General features: G+C 41.5%; 2 protein-coding genes across 20 annotated transcripts in view; one reads left to right on the top strand and one right to left on the bottom strand.

Moving 5' to 3' along the window:
• The window catches only part of CEP290 (centrosomal protein 290), a 55,330-nt gene extending 51,651 nt beyond the window's left edge, over positions 1 to 3,679 (top strand). For 10 of the 14 annotated variants that reach the window (XM_075150655.1, XM_075150653.1, XM_075150711.1 and 7 more), the window contains 4 exons: positions 1,298 to 1,371; positions 1,520 to 1,623; positions 2,481 to 2,584; positions 2,860 to 3,679. In XM_075150655.1, coding sequence (XP_075006756.1) covers positions 1,298 to 1,371; positions 1,520 to 1,623; positions 2,481 to 2,584; positions 2,860 to 3,048 — 471 coding nt within the window. In that variant the 3' untranslated portion in view covers positions 3,049 to 3,679. Of the gene's footprint in view, positions 1 to 1,297; positions 1,372 to 1,519; positions 1,624 to 2,480; positions 2,586 to 2,859 lie in introns of those variants that run through there. The other 4 variants (XM_075150656.1, XM_075150721.1, XM_075150657.1 and 1 more) reach the window with 3 other exon arrangements.
• RLIG1 (RNA 5'-phosphate and 3'-OH ligase 1) lies at positions 503 to 13,916 on the bottom strand. Of its 6 annotated transcripts, none has more exons than XR_012673762.1 (8): positions 13,768 to 13,916; positions 11,635 to 11,752; positions 10,905 to 11,000; positions 7,409 to 7,531; positions 7,044 to 7,238; positions 5,703 to 5,872; positions 4,343 to 4,639; positions 503 to 2,114 (listed from the first exon to the last, which is right to left on the bottom strand). XR_012673762.1 is itself a non-coding variant. In XM_075150847.1 (8 exons), the coding sequence occupies exons 1-8, from the start codon at positions 13,855 to 13,857 to the stop codon at positions 4,560 to 4,562; spliced, it is 918 nt and encodes a 305-aa protein (XP_075006948.1). In that variant the 5' UTR covers positions 13,858 to 13,916; the 3' UTR covers positions 3,680 to 4,559. The 6 variants fall into 6 exon arrangements, 5 of the variants coding, with proteins under 5 accessions (XP_075006948.1, XP_075006907.1, XP_075006920.1 ...); XM_075150847.1 differs by lacking the exon at positions 503 to 2,114 and adding an exon at positions 5,203 to 5,248 and having other exon boundaries at positions 3,680 to 4,639; XM_075150806.1 differs by lacking the exon at positions 503 to 2,114 and having other exon boundaries at positions 3,680 to 4,639.
• Positions 13,917 to 14,088: the final 172 nt, after the last annotated feature.

Here is a 14,088-nt window from a genome sequence, read left to right as displayed (position 1 = left end):
CTTCCTTTCAGGTCTTTTCTGGGGGACTGACTTTGCCATCCTAAAAGGGATTTTCATGCCTATTTCCAATATGGTCTCCTACATGCTGTCCCTAATAAGTCTTACAGATACTATTTATTTCACACATGGAAGAGTTGATGAATTTTAAACTCGGGTACCTTTGAAAAGATGTATCAAATTTTGGCCTTTAAGTACTCCAGAGATGCAGCCCTAGGACTGTCCACCCAGATTAGCTTCCATCTTCTCATCCATTAACACGTGCATGGTTTTCTTCCCCAGACATCTTGTACTGGCCATTCTCAGAGTAAAGTACCGAATACACAACTTTCAATATAGGAAGTCATATATATTATGTAAGCAAGTAAACGTGTTCAATAAATAGAACCTGGAATTGAGTCCTATAAAACAATTATTTTGTTAATTTTTGTTTGTTTTCCCTTTTCTAAAATCAGCGTATTAACATAAAGTGTATACCAGCGGCAAAATTAACACAGAGATAAAATTCTTTCATTATGTGGTATTACTCTGGAGCAACACACTTTACAGTTTCTTCTGTCTCTCAAATACTGATGAAAGGACGTGGTCAAGGTTAACTACGTTTCAAAGAAACAGAGATTGATTGTGAAAAAAACCAAATCCTTACTATTTTAGGTAGTAATAGAACAAAAGCCTATCACTAACAGTAGCCTTATGAGAGTTCACAAATTGTCACTGCATTCAAAAACTGTATATAGTCTCATATTTAAAACACTAATTTTTTGCTCCCACATCTACTGAAAGGCACCTCTGGAGGCTAACTCCTGCTCTGGTCAGGGACCTATTCTAACTTACAACTGCAGGTCATTTCTAGTCAACATACACTCATTTGGGTTCACATCACATTTAAAAAGGAACTTGGACACCTAGGTATGCAAATAAGCACATCAGTAGTATTTTTGAAGCACTTCAATGATTTAGGCATATCACTTCCTTAAGCTTATGTATAAATCATGTTAATGTAGCTATGTGTTTAACTTTCTTTGTGAATCTAACTTTTGAATACTTTTTTCTTCATCCTTCATGAAATATGTAGCAATGAGCTATACTAACTTTAAAAAGGCTGTAGATAATTAGCTTTGTGGAAACTGTCAGTAGATGAACGCTTGCGTTTTTTTCTCTGTGATAGCCTAGTACTTGGTTACAACCTTAGTATTATTTTCATTCATTTTTTAATCCTGTATCAAAGAGAACTCCATCTGAACTGCATTATCCATGGATACTGTTTCAAGGGTAAAACTTTCTTAATTTTTCTTTTAAGATTGAGCTTCTCAAACACTTTCCTGAAGGTGCAAGGACAGAGCAAAGCCTCATCAGGGAGCTTCAGCTTTTAAGGTAATGTACTTTTAAATAACTAAATAAATACCTCAGCCAATATGTATGAAATAAAAATGATCAGGAGATGACCATCAGTTACATCTTTTATATTCTAAAATATTTTAATAATTTTTAAAAATTATTCTAAAATTGTTTTATATTCCAGATTAACTAATAATCGACTAGAGAAAGAAAAAGCAGAACTAGCTCACCAGGTGGAGGATTGCAAGCACCACATACACACACATAAAAGTGAAGGTCCTGCAGCCGGTAATAATTTTCAATACCTAAAATAAAGATCTTCCTGTATTTTGGGCCTAAAACTGTTTTTACTTAATATGTGTGTGCAAAATGATAATAAATCTACAGAATTATTTTAATTATATTAATGCCAGAGTAGTGTAAACTGGAGCAGACTAAGGTCTTGGATTTTTGAGTACTTATGGAAGTTTTTTATAGAGAAGTGTTAGTAAAAATATCCATAATTAATTATCTTGAACAAGAGGCTAGAATCTTTGTAAGACTTCCCTTTCCAAGAAGATGTGTAGTTCATGCCACCATCTGCTTTATAAACCTCAAAAGACTGCTTGTAAGATGTCAGTCATTCATCAAAACCCTCTTGCCTACCCCTTTTGCCTTGGGTTCCAAGCTGCCAGAGAATGTCTGTTTCCAGATACCAGCTCTGTGAATGACTTAAGACTTAGCAGGCGTCAGTCCCATGGGAAAAGCAGAGCACTATAGAGCAGCACATTGCCATATGACTGGGAAAAAAAATAAAAATTAGCCCCCTTGAAATTATGAATATAATTAACAAGATCCTATACTACATTATTGCCAAGTTTCCTGCATTTAATTCAGAGAAACCGTACATGTCGTATTTCTCAGAAGTATGCTAATAGACTGGCTCTTGGAGTATTGCATTCAGTCACAGGAACCAGACACCACCACCTAATTTGTACAAGAACTAAAGAAGAGCCCAGATGACTTGAATTTTTAGTGGCTGTTGATCCCAATTGGGTTTACACACTTCCAGCTTTCAGGAGATGCAGAATTACTGTAACAAGATTATTCATGTCATTGATATTCCTTACCTTAAATTTCAGAACAAGTTATCTTTTTTTTTGCAGGACATAATGAAATTGTGGAGGATAAAAATGACAAGTTAATGACAAAAGTAGCTGACCTCCAGACACAGCTGAAAGCCTCAGAGTTGGAAAAACAGCAATTAAAGGTGAGTTGCAAGGATCATCCTTAGCAAGATAATAAGTAAAATTATGGTTAGCTAGAAAGAGCTGTTAATGACAAAGTCAATTTCTAAACATTATGTTTATGAAGCCTATTTTGTTGTTAATGAATGTGCTGTTCATAGGTAGATTTTTCTGTCTCTAGAGAACATGCTTATTCTCTCATCATTTAGCCTCTTAAGAAAAAGGCAAAAAAAGCTGCTGTTGACCTGGATTTCCTAAGTTCTGGATAAAGGTGGTACTTCTTCATTCTTTTTAATAGGAAGAAACAAAAAAGCTGAGAAGAGAACTAGAGAACTTTGACCCTTCCTTTTTTGAAGAAATTGAGGATCTGAAATATAACTACAATGAAGAAGTAAAAAAAAATATTATCTTGGAAGAGAGATTAAAGCAGCTTTCTGGAGAGTTTGGCATTCAAGTGGATAGTCCAGACAATGTTTCTGTTGATTAGGCCTGTGTTCAGTATCCTCAGTATTGATACAGAAAATAAATTCTGGGGCATTTACATAATACTGATTTACTTGTGTGTTTTTATCTTGGAATGATAGAAGTCTATTAAAGTTACAATAGTTTGGCACATACCCAAGAGTGCAGAATTGGATTAGTCAACAGCTTATGGTCAGTATTTATATACACCAGTCAAAATAAAAGTGAGTTTTACCTCTCCCAACTCCTTTGCAATACTATATTTTAATTCAGAACAGTAATTTGGGTAATACACACATGTCAGTTGAAGTTGAAACCTTGGACTTATCCTAAAAGTTGAGAAACTCCTAAAGTGTGCTAAGTATGCTAAGTTCCAGATCGATAAGAATGTGTAATTTGTTCTTGCTGTCTCGTGCTATCATACTTCTTAACTATGGACTCAGGGTCAGTGTGTTGGATGTCTGTTCTTGCATCCCTGGTTATTTTTACTGCTATTTTAGAAAATCCAAGAACAAAGAATTGAAAATAAAGTTATAGTATTTCAGCCAAACTAATGGTATTTTTGTAGATAAATGATTTTTCATTTTGTGTATTTTATATAGCTGGATGTATACTTTTATATAGCACAGATAAAAAAAAGCCAATTCAAACGATCATACAGTCTCACCTTTATTATTTATATGCCATCTTACTCAATATGCCCTTGATGAAGTTTCCTAATTGAGATGCAGTCTGAAAATGGGTATTATTAAGCCAAGTCATGTCTCTCTCTAATTACTAAGGATCTCCAAAATAGAACTAGTATACCACCTATTATTTACTCTTTTTGTCCCAAAATAGTGGAAGTAGCTGTAGGATATAGCTTAATTAGGTTTTAAAGTAATAGCATAATGCTGCAGCTTACCAGTTAAATAATACATTGAAAAGTTTTCCCCCAAAAGAAATTGTTACAACTTTAAAAAAAATTATCAAGTTTCAGGACTAATTCTGGTCCCACCTGAAAACTGTCCTTTACTGTTAAGAAACAACTAGATCCTAAATCTGAATCCTACATATAACAGTGTCATAATAATAATATTTATAGAAGTGCAACCTATGGAACTTTTACAGTTGATTGCATTCATTAGCTAAGCTATTAGGACCAGCCAGTGTTAGACAACATACTACTTAATTATAACAGTTTACAGAAATGGGTTCAAAAGCTAAGGATTTTTCAGAACTGAAAATAAACATGCTGAAAGCTAGATGTCTGCTCTGAATGTCAGATCTCTCGTTATATAAACTTAGTCATTTAGGAAAAACTTAAAATCGTACAGTACCTAGGCTGCTGCCTAAGCTAGAAGATTATTTGGAAGGAGTCCTGTGGTAGACACAAGTAAGAGGAATGCAGCACATAACGACAATTAACTTAAAAAAGAAAAATCATTTCAAGCATCAAACTTGATATCTTTGAGTCTGTCAAATCTTTGACCATCCAAGTTTGAAAAATGGTGAAACAAACTCTTTGGTTCAAAGTCACAGTCATATTTAGTTCTATTAAAAGCAATTACAACAGGCTGAGAATTCAGGTATGTCTCTGCAAGTGGCCAGCGTAAACCAAGATGATGGCGATGGAGCTAAAATAAAAAGAAATAAGATAAGATTAGAGATTTTGATATAGCAGCCCAACAGTTCCCAACCTGGGGGGTGTGGGTGTGTGCGCTTTAATTGTAGGATCCTCTGCATTAGGGCACTGTCGTGGTTTAACCCCAGCCAGCAAAAATAAACCCCACGCAGCCGCTCGATCACTCCCCCCTCCGGTGGGATGGGGGAGAGAATCGGGAGGGCACAAGTAGGAAAGCTCCGGGTTGAGATAAAAACAGTTTAATAATTGAAATAAAACTAAGTAGAACAGTAATAGTGAGAACAACAACAATAACAGAATACACAAAGCAGGCAATGCACAACACAACCGCTCGCCGACCGTGTGTCACGAACAGGCGGCGAGCGCCCCCCCTCCCCGGTTTTTACACTGAGCATGATGTCACATGGTATAGAATACCCCGTTGGCCAGCTGTGCTCCCCCCTCCCGGTGCAAGCATCACCCAGCAACAGCCAAAGCATCAATGGGCCATCAACGCTCCTTTCACACTAAACCCAAAACACAGCACACCCCCCAAGCTACTGGGAAGAAAGTTACCTCTGTCCCGGAACCAGGACAGGCACTTATCACATTCATCAGTTATCTGAACAACATGAGTAACAATGAAGCACAAAAGGCAAACCAGAACCAAGGTGTCCTCCACAGCTTCAGAAATAATACAAACTTGCTAATTAATAAAAAATCACATTCTTATTAACAATACTTGTTCTATAAGTCAACATTACAAGAAATGAATTTTTTAAATAAAATAATTAAGCTTTAAAATGTTGAGTGATTCCTATACAGAGAGGCAAGAAAATACTATTTTATGTTCTCAATTACTTTATCTACATTATGCTAATAACTTAATGAAAAAAGTTTAATATGTTGTCATTGTAGTGATTCACTGGCTTGACTAATTCTACTGTCACCTGATTTGCTAGGAGAACATTTACTACTACAGAATTTGGAAAACAAGACAAAAAGTGAATACCTCAAAATACTTCACATATTATGAACTATTGTAGTGCTTTCCACATGTCCATCTATATATTTACCTTGATTAAACACCCATCACGGCAGTGCCACACAATTCCTTCAACTTTACCCTCACTGCAGCCTTCAAACCAAGACAGTATGTCATTTTGTTTCAAAGTAGGTGGATTTTTTATTTCAAATGCTCCATGTGGTACAAGAAGATGTACGGGCTGCTTCTTGCTTCCTAATCCTACGTTAAAAGACACAAAAGTCTTCCTGCTAGTTACGTGTGATAACTTAACATTTTCCTCACTTTTGTTACTACGGCTATCTTAAAAGCACTCTATAAAGGTAGACTTCTATTAGATACTACAACATTGTCCTGCCTTTAAGAGAACAGTTAAGTATACTTTTAAGTATCAAATGTAGCTGTCTCCTCACCATGTAACTTTTTATTTATATAAAATAAACATGACAGAGATTTATACAGTTGTCTGCTTTGTCCTTGTGGTCACCTCCTCAGTAACCATAAAGCTACTAGCTAAATTCTTCATGCTTCAGATCATGATCAATAACACAAACATCTTAGGTCCTGAAAATCTGGCATATTTTTTTATGAATATGGACTAATACTTAAGCCAGGCTGTTAACAAATGCATTGCCTCTTCACTGACTGTTCAACATAAATCTTCATCTAAGAATACAGCTATTAGAATTTTTTGTTGCAGTTCCTTTACATTCTGAGAAAATGCTTAGACCAGGTTACTACTATTTTTCCTATCCATCCTTGCAAGTTATCCTAACAGCAAAGCTCAGAAGTTAGAACTCACTTGTGCTCACACCCAATTGTTTTTTTGTTAAAAGGCTTTTAAAGGGAGAAGCCACAACCAAAATGTAGCTTAAATTACATTTCCTTAAAAAAAAAAAAACATATTTCATAATTTAAAAATTGCAACTTATGATTAACTCTAGGGACTCAAAAAAAAAGTGCCTGAACAAAATCTGCTACTTTAATGGACTAAACACCATCAGAAGAGCAAGTAAAAAAAAAGTCAAGAAAAGGCACCAACAATCTCAAAAAATATTTTATTATTTTAATAGTAATATTTAAAACAACTTTTCCAGTCAGAATATTTTTTGAACGACTAAAGCAAAGCATTTTTATAACAAGTCCTAAAGAACATGCAGGTGGAAAGAGATTTAATAGACATAGTCTCTAGTGACAACTCAGCTTTCTGAGGTGATTATTTTCTTCTATCAAAGAACTCAATGTTCTTTGAGCTAGCCCTTTCTCTCCTTTCTAGAAAGGTTACATTGCTACCTTAGAACTTTTTTTAAACTTATACAAAGAAAATACATAGCTTTCACTCAAAAATATCACTAAATAAAAAAGTATTTAAGAACAGACCATACAAACTTACCATATGGATTTGCATTAATATTAGTCCCAATGAGCTCCAATGTTTGTTCCAAAATTTCTGATAATGGCACCGGACTGATTTCCAGAAGCCCTGGGTCAGCATGGCGTTTCAACACCAGCGCTATTTCAGCCTCATAATTTACAACAGATGAGTGCCAGCAATACTGCTTACTATTTTTCTCCACAGGCACCCAACCTGTAAGAAAACATTGCATTTTACCAAAGTAAATATCTGAAGTTATCATATGCGTACTAGAACTGTACATGCCTAAAAAAAACCAAACACAGTTAACTACAAACAGAAATTCACTTCAAAAATGGATCACCACCACCACCACCATTTTACCTGTGCTGTATCATAGGTACCTGGCATATGTCCATTTTCATCGGGCAAAGGATTGCCATTAGAGAACTCTATGTCCTTGGCTGGAATCCAGGTATCTGGAACAGGCTTGAAATCCTCTTCAACATTCCAAACAAATTCTAGACATATAAATGTGACAGTTTTTGGCAAACTGTTAGCCAATTTTACGTTTTGATAGTCTTTCAATGCAAGTATTAAAATACCTCTGATCTAAACCTTGTTTTACAGACAGTAGTCCCAGTTACTTTGTACAGCACCAACATCTGGCACACTGAAGCAGTCTACAATTCGGAGGGTTTAAAGAAGCATAGTAGCATTTAAGTAGTTTAAAAGTCCAAAACTAACTAAGATTAAAAAATAGCTACCTAAATAGCCAACATTATATTTAAACTAGAGCAAGAGAAGTAGAATAGACTAGACTATTTCAATTGGAAGGGACCTGCAACGATCATCTAGTCCAGCTGCCTGACTAATTCAGGGCTGACCAACAGTTAAAGTATATTACTAAGGGCATTGTCCAAATGCCTTTTAAACACTGACAGGCTTGGGGCATCGACCACCTCTCTAGGAAGCCTGTTCCCGTGTTTGACCACCCTCTCGGTAAAGAAATGCTTCCTGGTGTTCAGTCTAAACCTCCCCTGGCGCAGCTTTGAACCATTCCCACACGTCCTGTCGCTGGATACCAGGGAGAACAGGTCAGCACCTCCCTCTCCACGTCCCCTCCTCAGGAAGCTGTAGAGAGCAATGAGGTCGCCCCTCAGCCTCCTTTTCTCCAAACTAGACAAACCCAAAGTCCTCAGCCGCTCCTCATAGGACATTCCTTCCAGCTCTGTTGCTTTGTTGCCTCCTCTGGACATATTCAAGGACCTTCACATCCTTCTTAAATTGTGGGCCCAGAACTGCACACAGTACTCCAGGTGGGGCCGCACCAAGGCTGAATACAGCGGGATAATCCCCTCTTCAGACCGGCTGGCTATGCTGTGTTCGATGCACCCCAGGATGCGGTTTGCCCTCCTGGCTGCCAGGGCACGCGGCTGACCCATACTGAGCCTGCTGCCGACCAGCACCCCCAGATCCCTTTCTGCAGGGCTGCTCTCCAGCCACTCCTCTCCCAGTTTGTACTTGTGCCTGGCGTTGCTCTGTCCCAGGTGCAGAATCTGGCATTTGGACTTGTGAAATTTCATCCCATTAATCATAGCCCAATACTCCAATCTATCCAGATCCCTCTGCAAGGCCTCGTGTCCCTCAAGAGAGTCGACAGCACCTCCCAGTTTGGCATCATCAGCAAACTTGCTAATGGTGCATTCAGCTCCTGCATCCAGATTGTTGATAAATATATTGAACAGGACTGGCCCCAGAACTGAACCCTGAGGAACACCGCTGGTGACCAGTTGCCAGCAAGATGCAGCCCCATTTGCTACAACTCTTTGAGCTCTGCCGTTCAGCCAGTTCTTCACCCAGCGCACTGTGAACCCTCTCATCCCACAGTTGGACAACTTGTCCAGAAGGATACTGTGAGGGACAGTATCAAAAGCCTTACTAAAATCCAGAAAAACTACATCCACTGCCTTCCTTTCATCCACTAGGCGGGTGACCTTATCATAGGATATCAAATTAGTTATACAGGACTTTCCCTTTGTGAATCCATATTGACTGTGCCTGATGATTGCATTATTCTTTAAATACCTTTCAATGGCACCCAGTATAATCTTCTCCATAATTTTTCCAGGAACTGAGGTTAGACTAACAGGTCTGTAGTTCCCTGGGTCTTCCCTCACACCCTTCTTATAGATTGGAATAACATTGGCTAGCTTCCAGTCAGCGGGGACCTCCCCAGACTCCCAAGATCTTTGGTAGATGATCAAGAGGGGTCCTGCTATAACAGCCGGTAGCTCCTTCAGCACTCTGGGATGAATCCCATCAGGCCCCGTGGACTTGTGATACAGCTGGTCCCTTAAAACTTCAGTGTCCACAAATGGAAAGTTGCTGTTCCCACACGCATGGTCCTCCAACTCAGGGGACCAAGCAGCCCAAGGTCTACCAGTATTATTAAAGACTGCGGCAAAAAAAGCATTGAGTGCCTCTGCTTTTTCTTCATCCCTATTAGTCAGATGACCATCTTCAACAAGTATCAGTCCAATGTTTTCTTTAGACCTCCTCTTGCTATTAACATACTTAAAAAAGCCCTTCTTGTTATCTGAAACAACACTGGCCAGTTTCAACTCTGAGCTTTGGCCTTTCGTATGTTCTCTCTGCACAAACGAACCACAGCTCTGCACTCTTCCTGCGAAGCCTGACCTCGCTTCCAGAGATCATACAATTTCTTTTTCCTCTTGAGCTCCACAAGGAGTTCCCTGTTCAGCCAAGCTGGTCTTCTGCCCCACTTGCTTGACTTACGACACAGTGGAATTGCCCACTCCTGTGCTTCTAAAGGGTGGTTCTGAAACACTGACCAGCACTCGTGGACTCCCAAGCCCTCAAAAGAGGATTCCCAGGGTACTCTGCTAAATAGCTCCCTGAATAGCTTAAAGTTTGCTCTCCTGAAGTCCGGTGTAGCAACTCTGCTGTCCTTTTTTCTCATTACACTGAAAATTTTAAACTCTACCATTTCATGATCACTGTGGCCAAGACAGCCACCTACCATCCATGCCCCACGAGTCCTTCTCTATTCACAAATAGCAAGTCTAGAAGGGCATCTTTCCTAGTTGGCTCACTGAATACCTGCGACAAGCAGTTATATCCCACAAACTTGAAGAATTTCCAACACCTGCTTGTCACAGCAGGATGATATTCCCAGTTGATGTCTGGGAAGTTGAAATCTCCCAAAAGGACAAGAGCTACCGATCCAGAAATTTCTCCGAATTGCCTATAGAATAACTCATGAGTGCTTACACCCTGGCTGGGCGATGGGTAGTACACACGCACTACAACACCACCTTTGTCTTCCATTCCCCTAATCCTCAACCACATCATCACTATCTGTAAGGGCTGTACAATCAAACCTCTCTCATACGTATAATGAGACACCTCCATCTCGCCTGCCCTGCCTATCCCTCCTGAACAGCCTGTAGCCCTCCATCCCCGCACTTCAACAGTGGGACTCATTCCACCAAATCTCACTAGTACTAACGATACCGTAGCTCTGGGAGCTGACCAACACTCCATCCTGTTTGTAGCTCATACTGCGTGCGTTGCTGTACAAGCATTTCGGATACGCTCCTGAGCCTGAGCCGCCCATGCTCCCAGGAGCAGTGTAAACGTTCCCACTAGCACTGCTACCCTCCAACGATGCCATGCCAACCCTTGGCTTACCTACTGCACTCCTGTTGGTATCCCCTTCCCCCACCAATTCTAGTTCAAGGCTCTCTCAAAGTAAAGTTAACGGTGACATTAAAAAAAATGGAGCAGGATCACAGACATTTCCTGTGTTAGACTAGAGGTGTTTTTCCACCTGGATAACTTACATTGCCAAAAAGAAGGAAAGAAATCTTCACTAACCTTTGCAATCTTCCAATGAATACAAGAACCTTTTAAACCTTTTTTCAGCTTGTTTGTTGGGTTTTCGATCCAGCCTGGCCCATAGATAGGGTTGCCCTACAGTTTCCAGAGGGATAAAACCAACAGTTTACTCAGGTAACTATACCCTGCAGAGTACTGATGTCAACTACACAAAAGGCAAGACATGAATTTGCATTTGAATTCACTAGAGAAATTTTATATCCAAAGACACTATTTAAATTCATAGACTAATTACTGTATACAAATCTGAAAATCTATTTGTAGAATCTTGCCTAGTGTAATACAAAGTTTCCTTACAATTTCAGGTAAAGGCAAGAAGCCCAGGGATGCAACGAACCACAGTCTTCTCATTTCCTCCCAACCTCCATACTTCTTTTAATCCTCCCCAAGGCAATTAGACACCCTTTCTTATACAAGTCCTAGTGTGCAAGGAAGACTTACTAACAAGAAACTTTAAAACTGGCATAGTTCCTTGACTGGTCTGTTCACTTAGAACATACTTCATGTATTTTAGAGAGTAAAATCTATAACAACTTTATAAACACCTATTATGTTTATGGTAACGATTACTTTGTGGGCGAGATGTTTAACGAGAGTTGAATTCACAACAGCTGTAATCAAATAAATCAAACAATAAAAGTGAAAACTGAGTAAAACAGGGCTACTAGTCAGTTTCATGAGAAATCTGCATACGGATCTTCCTTATTACCTTTATAGGTAGTCACATAACAGCAGGTTCCGTCCACCTTTTCAGTAGGAATTGCATTGCATATATCTGCCTCTAACGCCTTTCCAGTTATAGTTGCAGTTGCCAAAACTTTAAATGGCTGAAAAGAAGACAGGTATTTTAAACCCTCAACATGGCTATGCCGCTGCCGCCTTCTCATAGGGATTCTTGCTCCTTGCAGCTGGCCTCTCTAAGTCCAGTATTACACTGATTATATTGCTGATTTTTAATACGATCTAAACACACCCTTGTTTCTTCAAGACATGACAGTTCAGAAAACGCTCTAAGACAAAAGAACAAAGGCAATCTATTTGCAAACTCTCTCCCTCTTTTCCATTCTTGATTAGTGTTTAGAGATGACTTTGCCTTCCACTTTACAAAGTGCATACAAACTAGAAGGGTTCCAGTCCAACGCTGCAAAATTTTGAGATGTGCCTTCCTGCATTACGATGGCAACACAAATTCACCATGACTAGCTGCTCCGAGCTTTCGGTTTTGAGCTGAAAGTCAATAGCACCATGTCAGTGCAATACACAGACCAGTGGAATGCCAGGTGGCAAAAGCATCCTGGTGTTAAATACTTCGTATCGGTGCTGTCAGCTAAACACTCTTCTGCTTGAAAGAGCAAAGAAATAAGTGGTCCGGGGGTCTGAAACAAATACCCAGCCACAACTAGTCCAAATTTCCAGGAGGACTTCTATAGCTAGGACTTCTGTAACAGTTTCACTGCAAATATGTAATCAGTTGTGTTTGGATTCAAATATTTTCCTGCATAATCATCACACCCCCCTCCTCTCTCCCCAGTCAACTTTGTCTTGGAAGCTGGGCACTGTCTCTTTCTGCCAGCAAAACACAAAGCAAGTCCTTGTCTTGCAAAAGTCTCGAAAGAGAATTCGGAATTCATAAAATGACAACCTTCTACGTGCCTTCGTTAAGTTACATGGTGTTTCATATTTTAGTAACCATCTTTGTAAACACAAAATCTTCATTTATGCTGTATGTTATGAAGATTACATGAAAAAGGAAATTTTCAGGGTAGTGAGAAAACATCCTCGATGGTTTTCCCACCACCACCCGCTTCTTCCCTACCAGTCATAACCCTCTGTATTACCCTTGCCTGCACTTTGAAAAACAACAGAAGAAGGTAGCATAGGCCAGTTCCAGATCTAATCCCCTCTCGGCTTTCTCTACATGAAGGAACAACACCGTACGGAGGTACCCTTACATGGCCATTACCAAGATGGTGTTGGTACTGAGACTTGAACAATCAAGGTACTGACGTTTTGGCAGTCATTTCACCTCTTCCATCCAGAAGTCAAACACCAACGGGAGAAAGGCACCCGGATGGTGTGCAGCCGACGGACAGGAGAAGGTGCTGCTACTCAAATCGGGAAACACAAGTTGGAGGTCTAGAGCTAGACAGGAGAACGCCACCCCAATCTGGCCCGACACTGCCTTTTACATCTCGGGAAGAAATAACTTGGATCGGGCTCCACTACTTTCACCTTGGCAAGTATGCCACGTCTTACAGCCTCAAATGAATTCCTCCATCATAAGCCTGATAGTCCTTTGAGCACAACACAAAAAAAGAAAAAAAAAAACAACCAAAGACAAGAGACAAGCTTAGTTTTTCCCCACGAGCCCCACAGGCGGGGACGGCTGGATGGTTTTGCACAAGCTCCCAGGGCGCTCCTGTTGGAGTGGCCTCGTTGCTCGCCGGGACTGTTCCCGACGCCTAGAAAAAGCAAACGCAACGCCAGGGCGAGCACCCGGACGCGCTTGGCAGGAAAAGAGCGGCACAGAGCTGAAGCGGCACCCAAACGACCTCTCTTTCCCGCATCGGAGGGGGGGAGCCCTATCGAAACCTCCACCGTGCATTTCGCTCAAGAGCTGCAGCGAAGCCTCTCGCCACTCGGGCGTCCCCCTCCCCGCAGCCGGGCCGGGCCGACACGGGCGCTGCTGCTGCCCGTCCCCCCCGCTCCGCCCCGCCGTGCGGCCCCGCTACCCGCGGCCCAGCGACTCCCCCCGGGACCAGGCCCCGGGACTGCGGCCCCGCCTGCCTGCCTGCCTGCCTGCCTGCCTCCCTCCCGCCCGGCCTCGTGCCGCCCCGGCCACCTGGCTCTCCCGCTTGGCCGACGGCTCCTCCTTCACCTCGGTCACGAACAGACACGGCACCTTCCGCTGCACCGCGCCCCGGCGCCTCATCGCCCCGGCCGCCCGCTCCCGCCGGGGGCCCAGCGCCGAGCCGCAACTGCGCCTGCGCCGCCCCACGCCCGCGGTGCGCGACGGGAAATGGAGTCCGTCGCCGCCCGCCCGCCCGCCCGCCGGGAGCCCCGCGACGCACCTGTGCGCCGGGGACGGCGGGGCGGGGCGGGCCGCGGTCGCCTCCCTCCGGCAGCCCTCGGCGAGGCGCTGGCTCCGCCGCTCTCCGCCGCC

Source organism: Calonectris borealis, chromosome 1 (assembly GCF_964195595.1).
Source record: "Calonectris borealis chromosome 1, bCalBor7.hap1.2, whole genome shotgun sequence".
Taxonomy (NCBI): Eukaryota; Metazoa; Chordata; class Aves; order Procellariiformes; family Procellariidae; genus Calonectris; species Calonectris borealis.
This window is presented reverse-complemented; position numbering and strand designations above follow the sequence as displayed.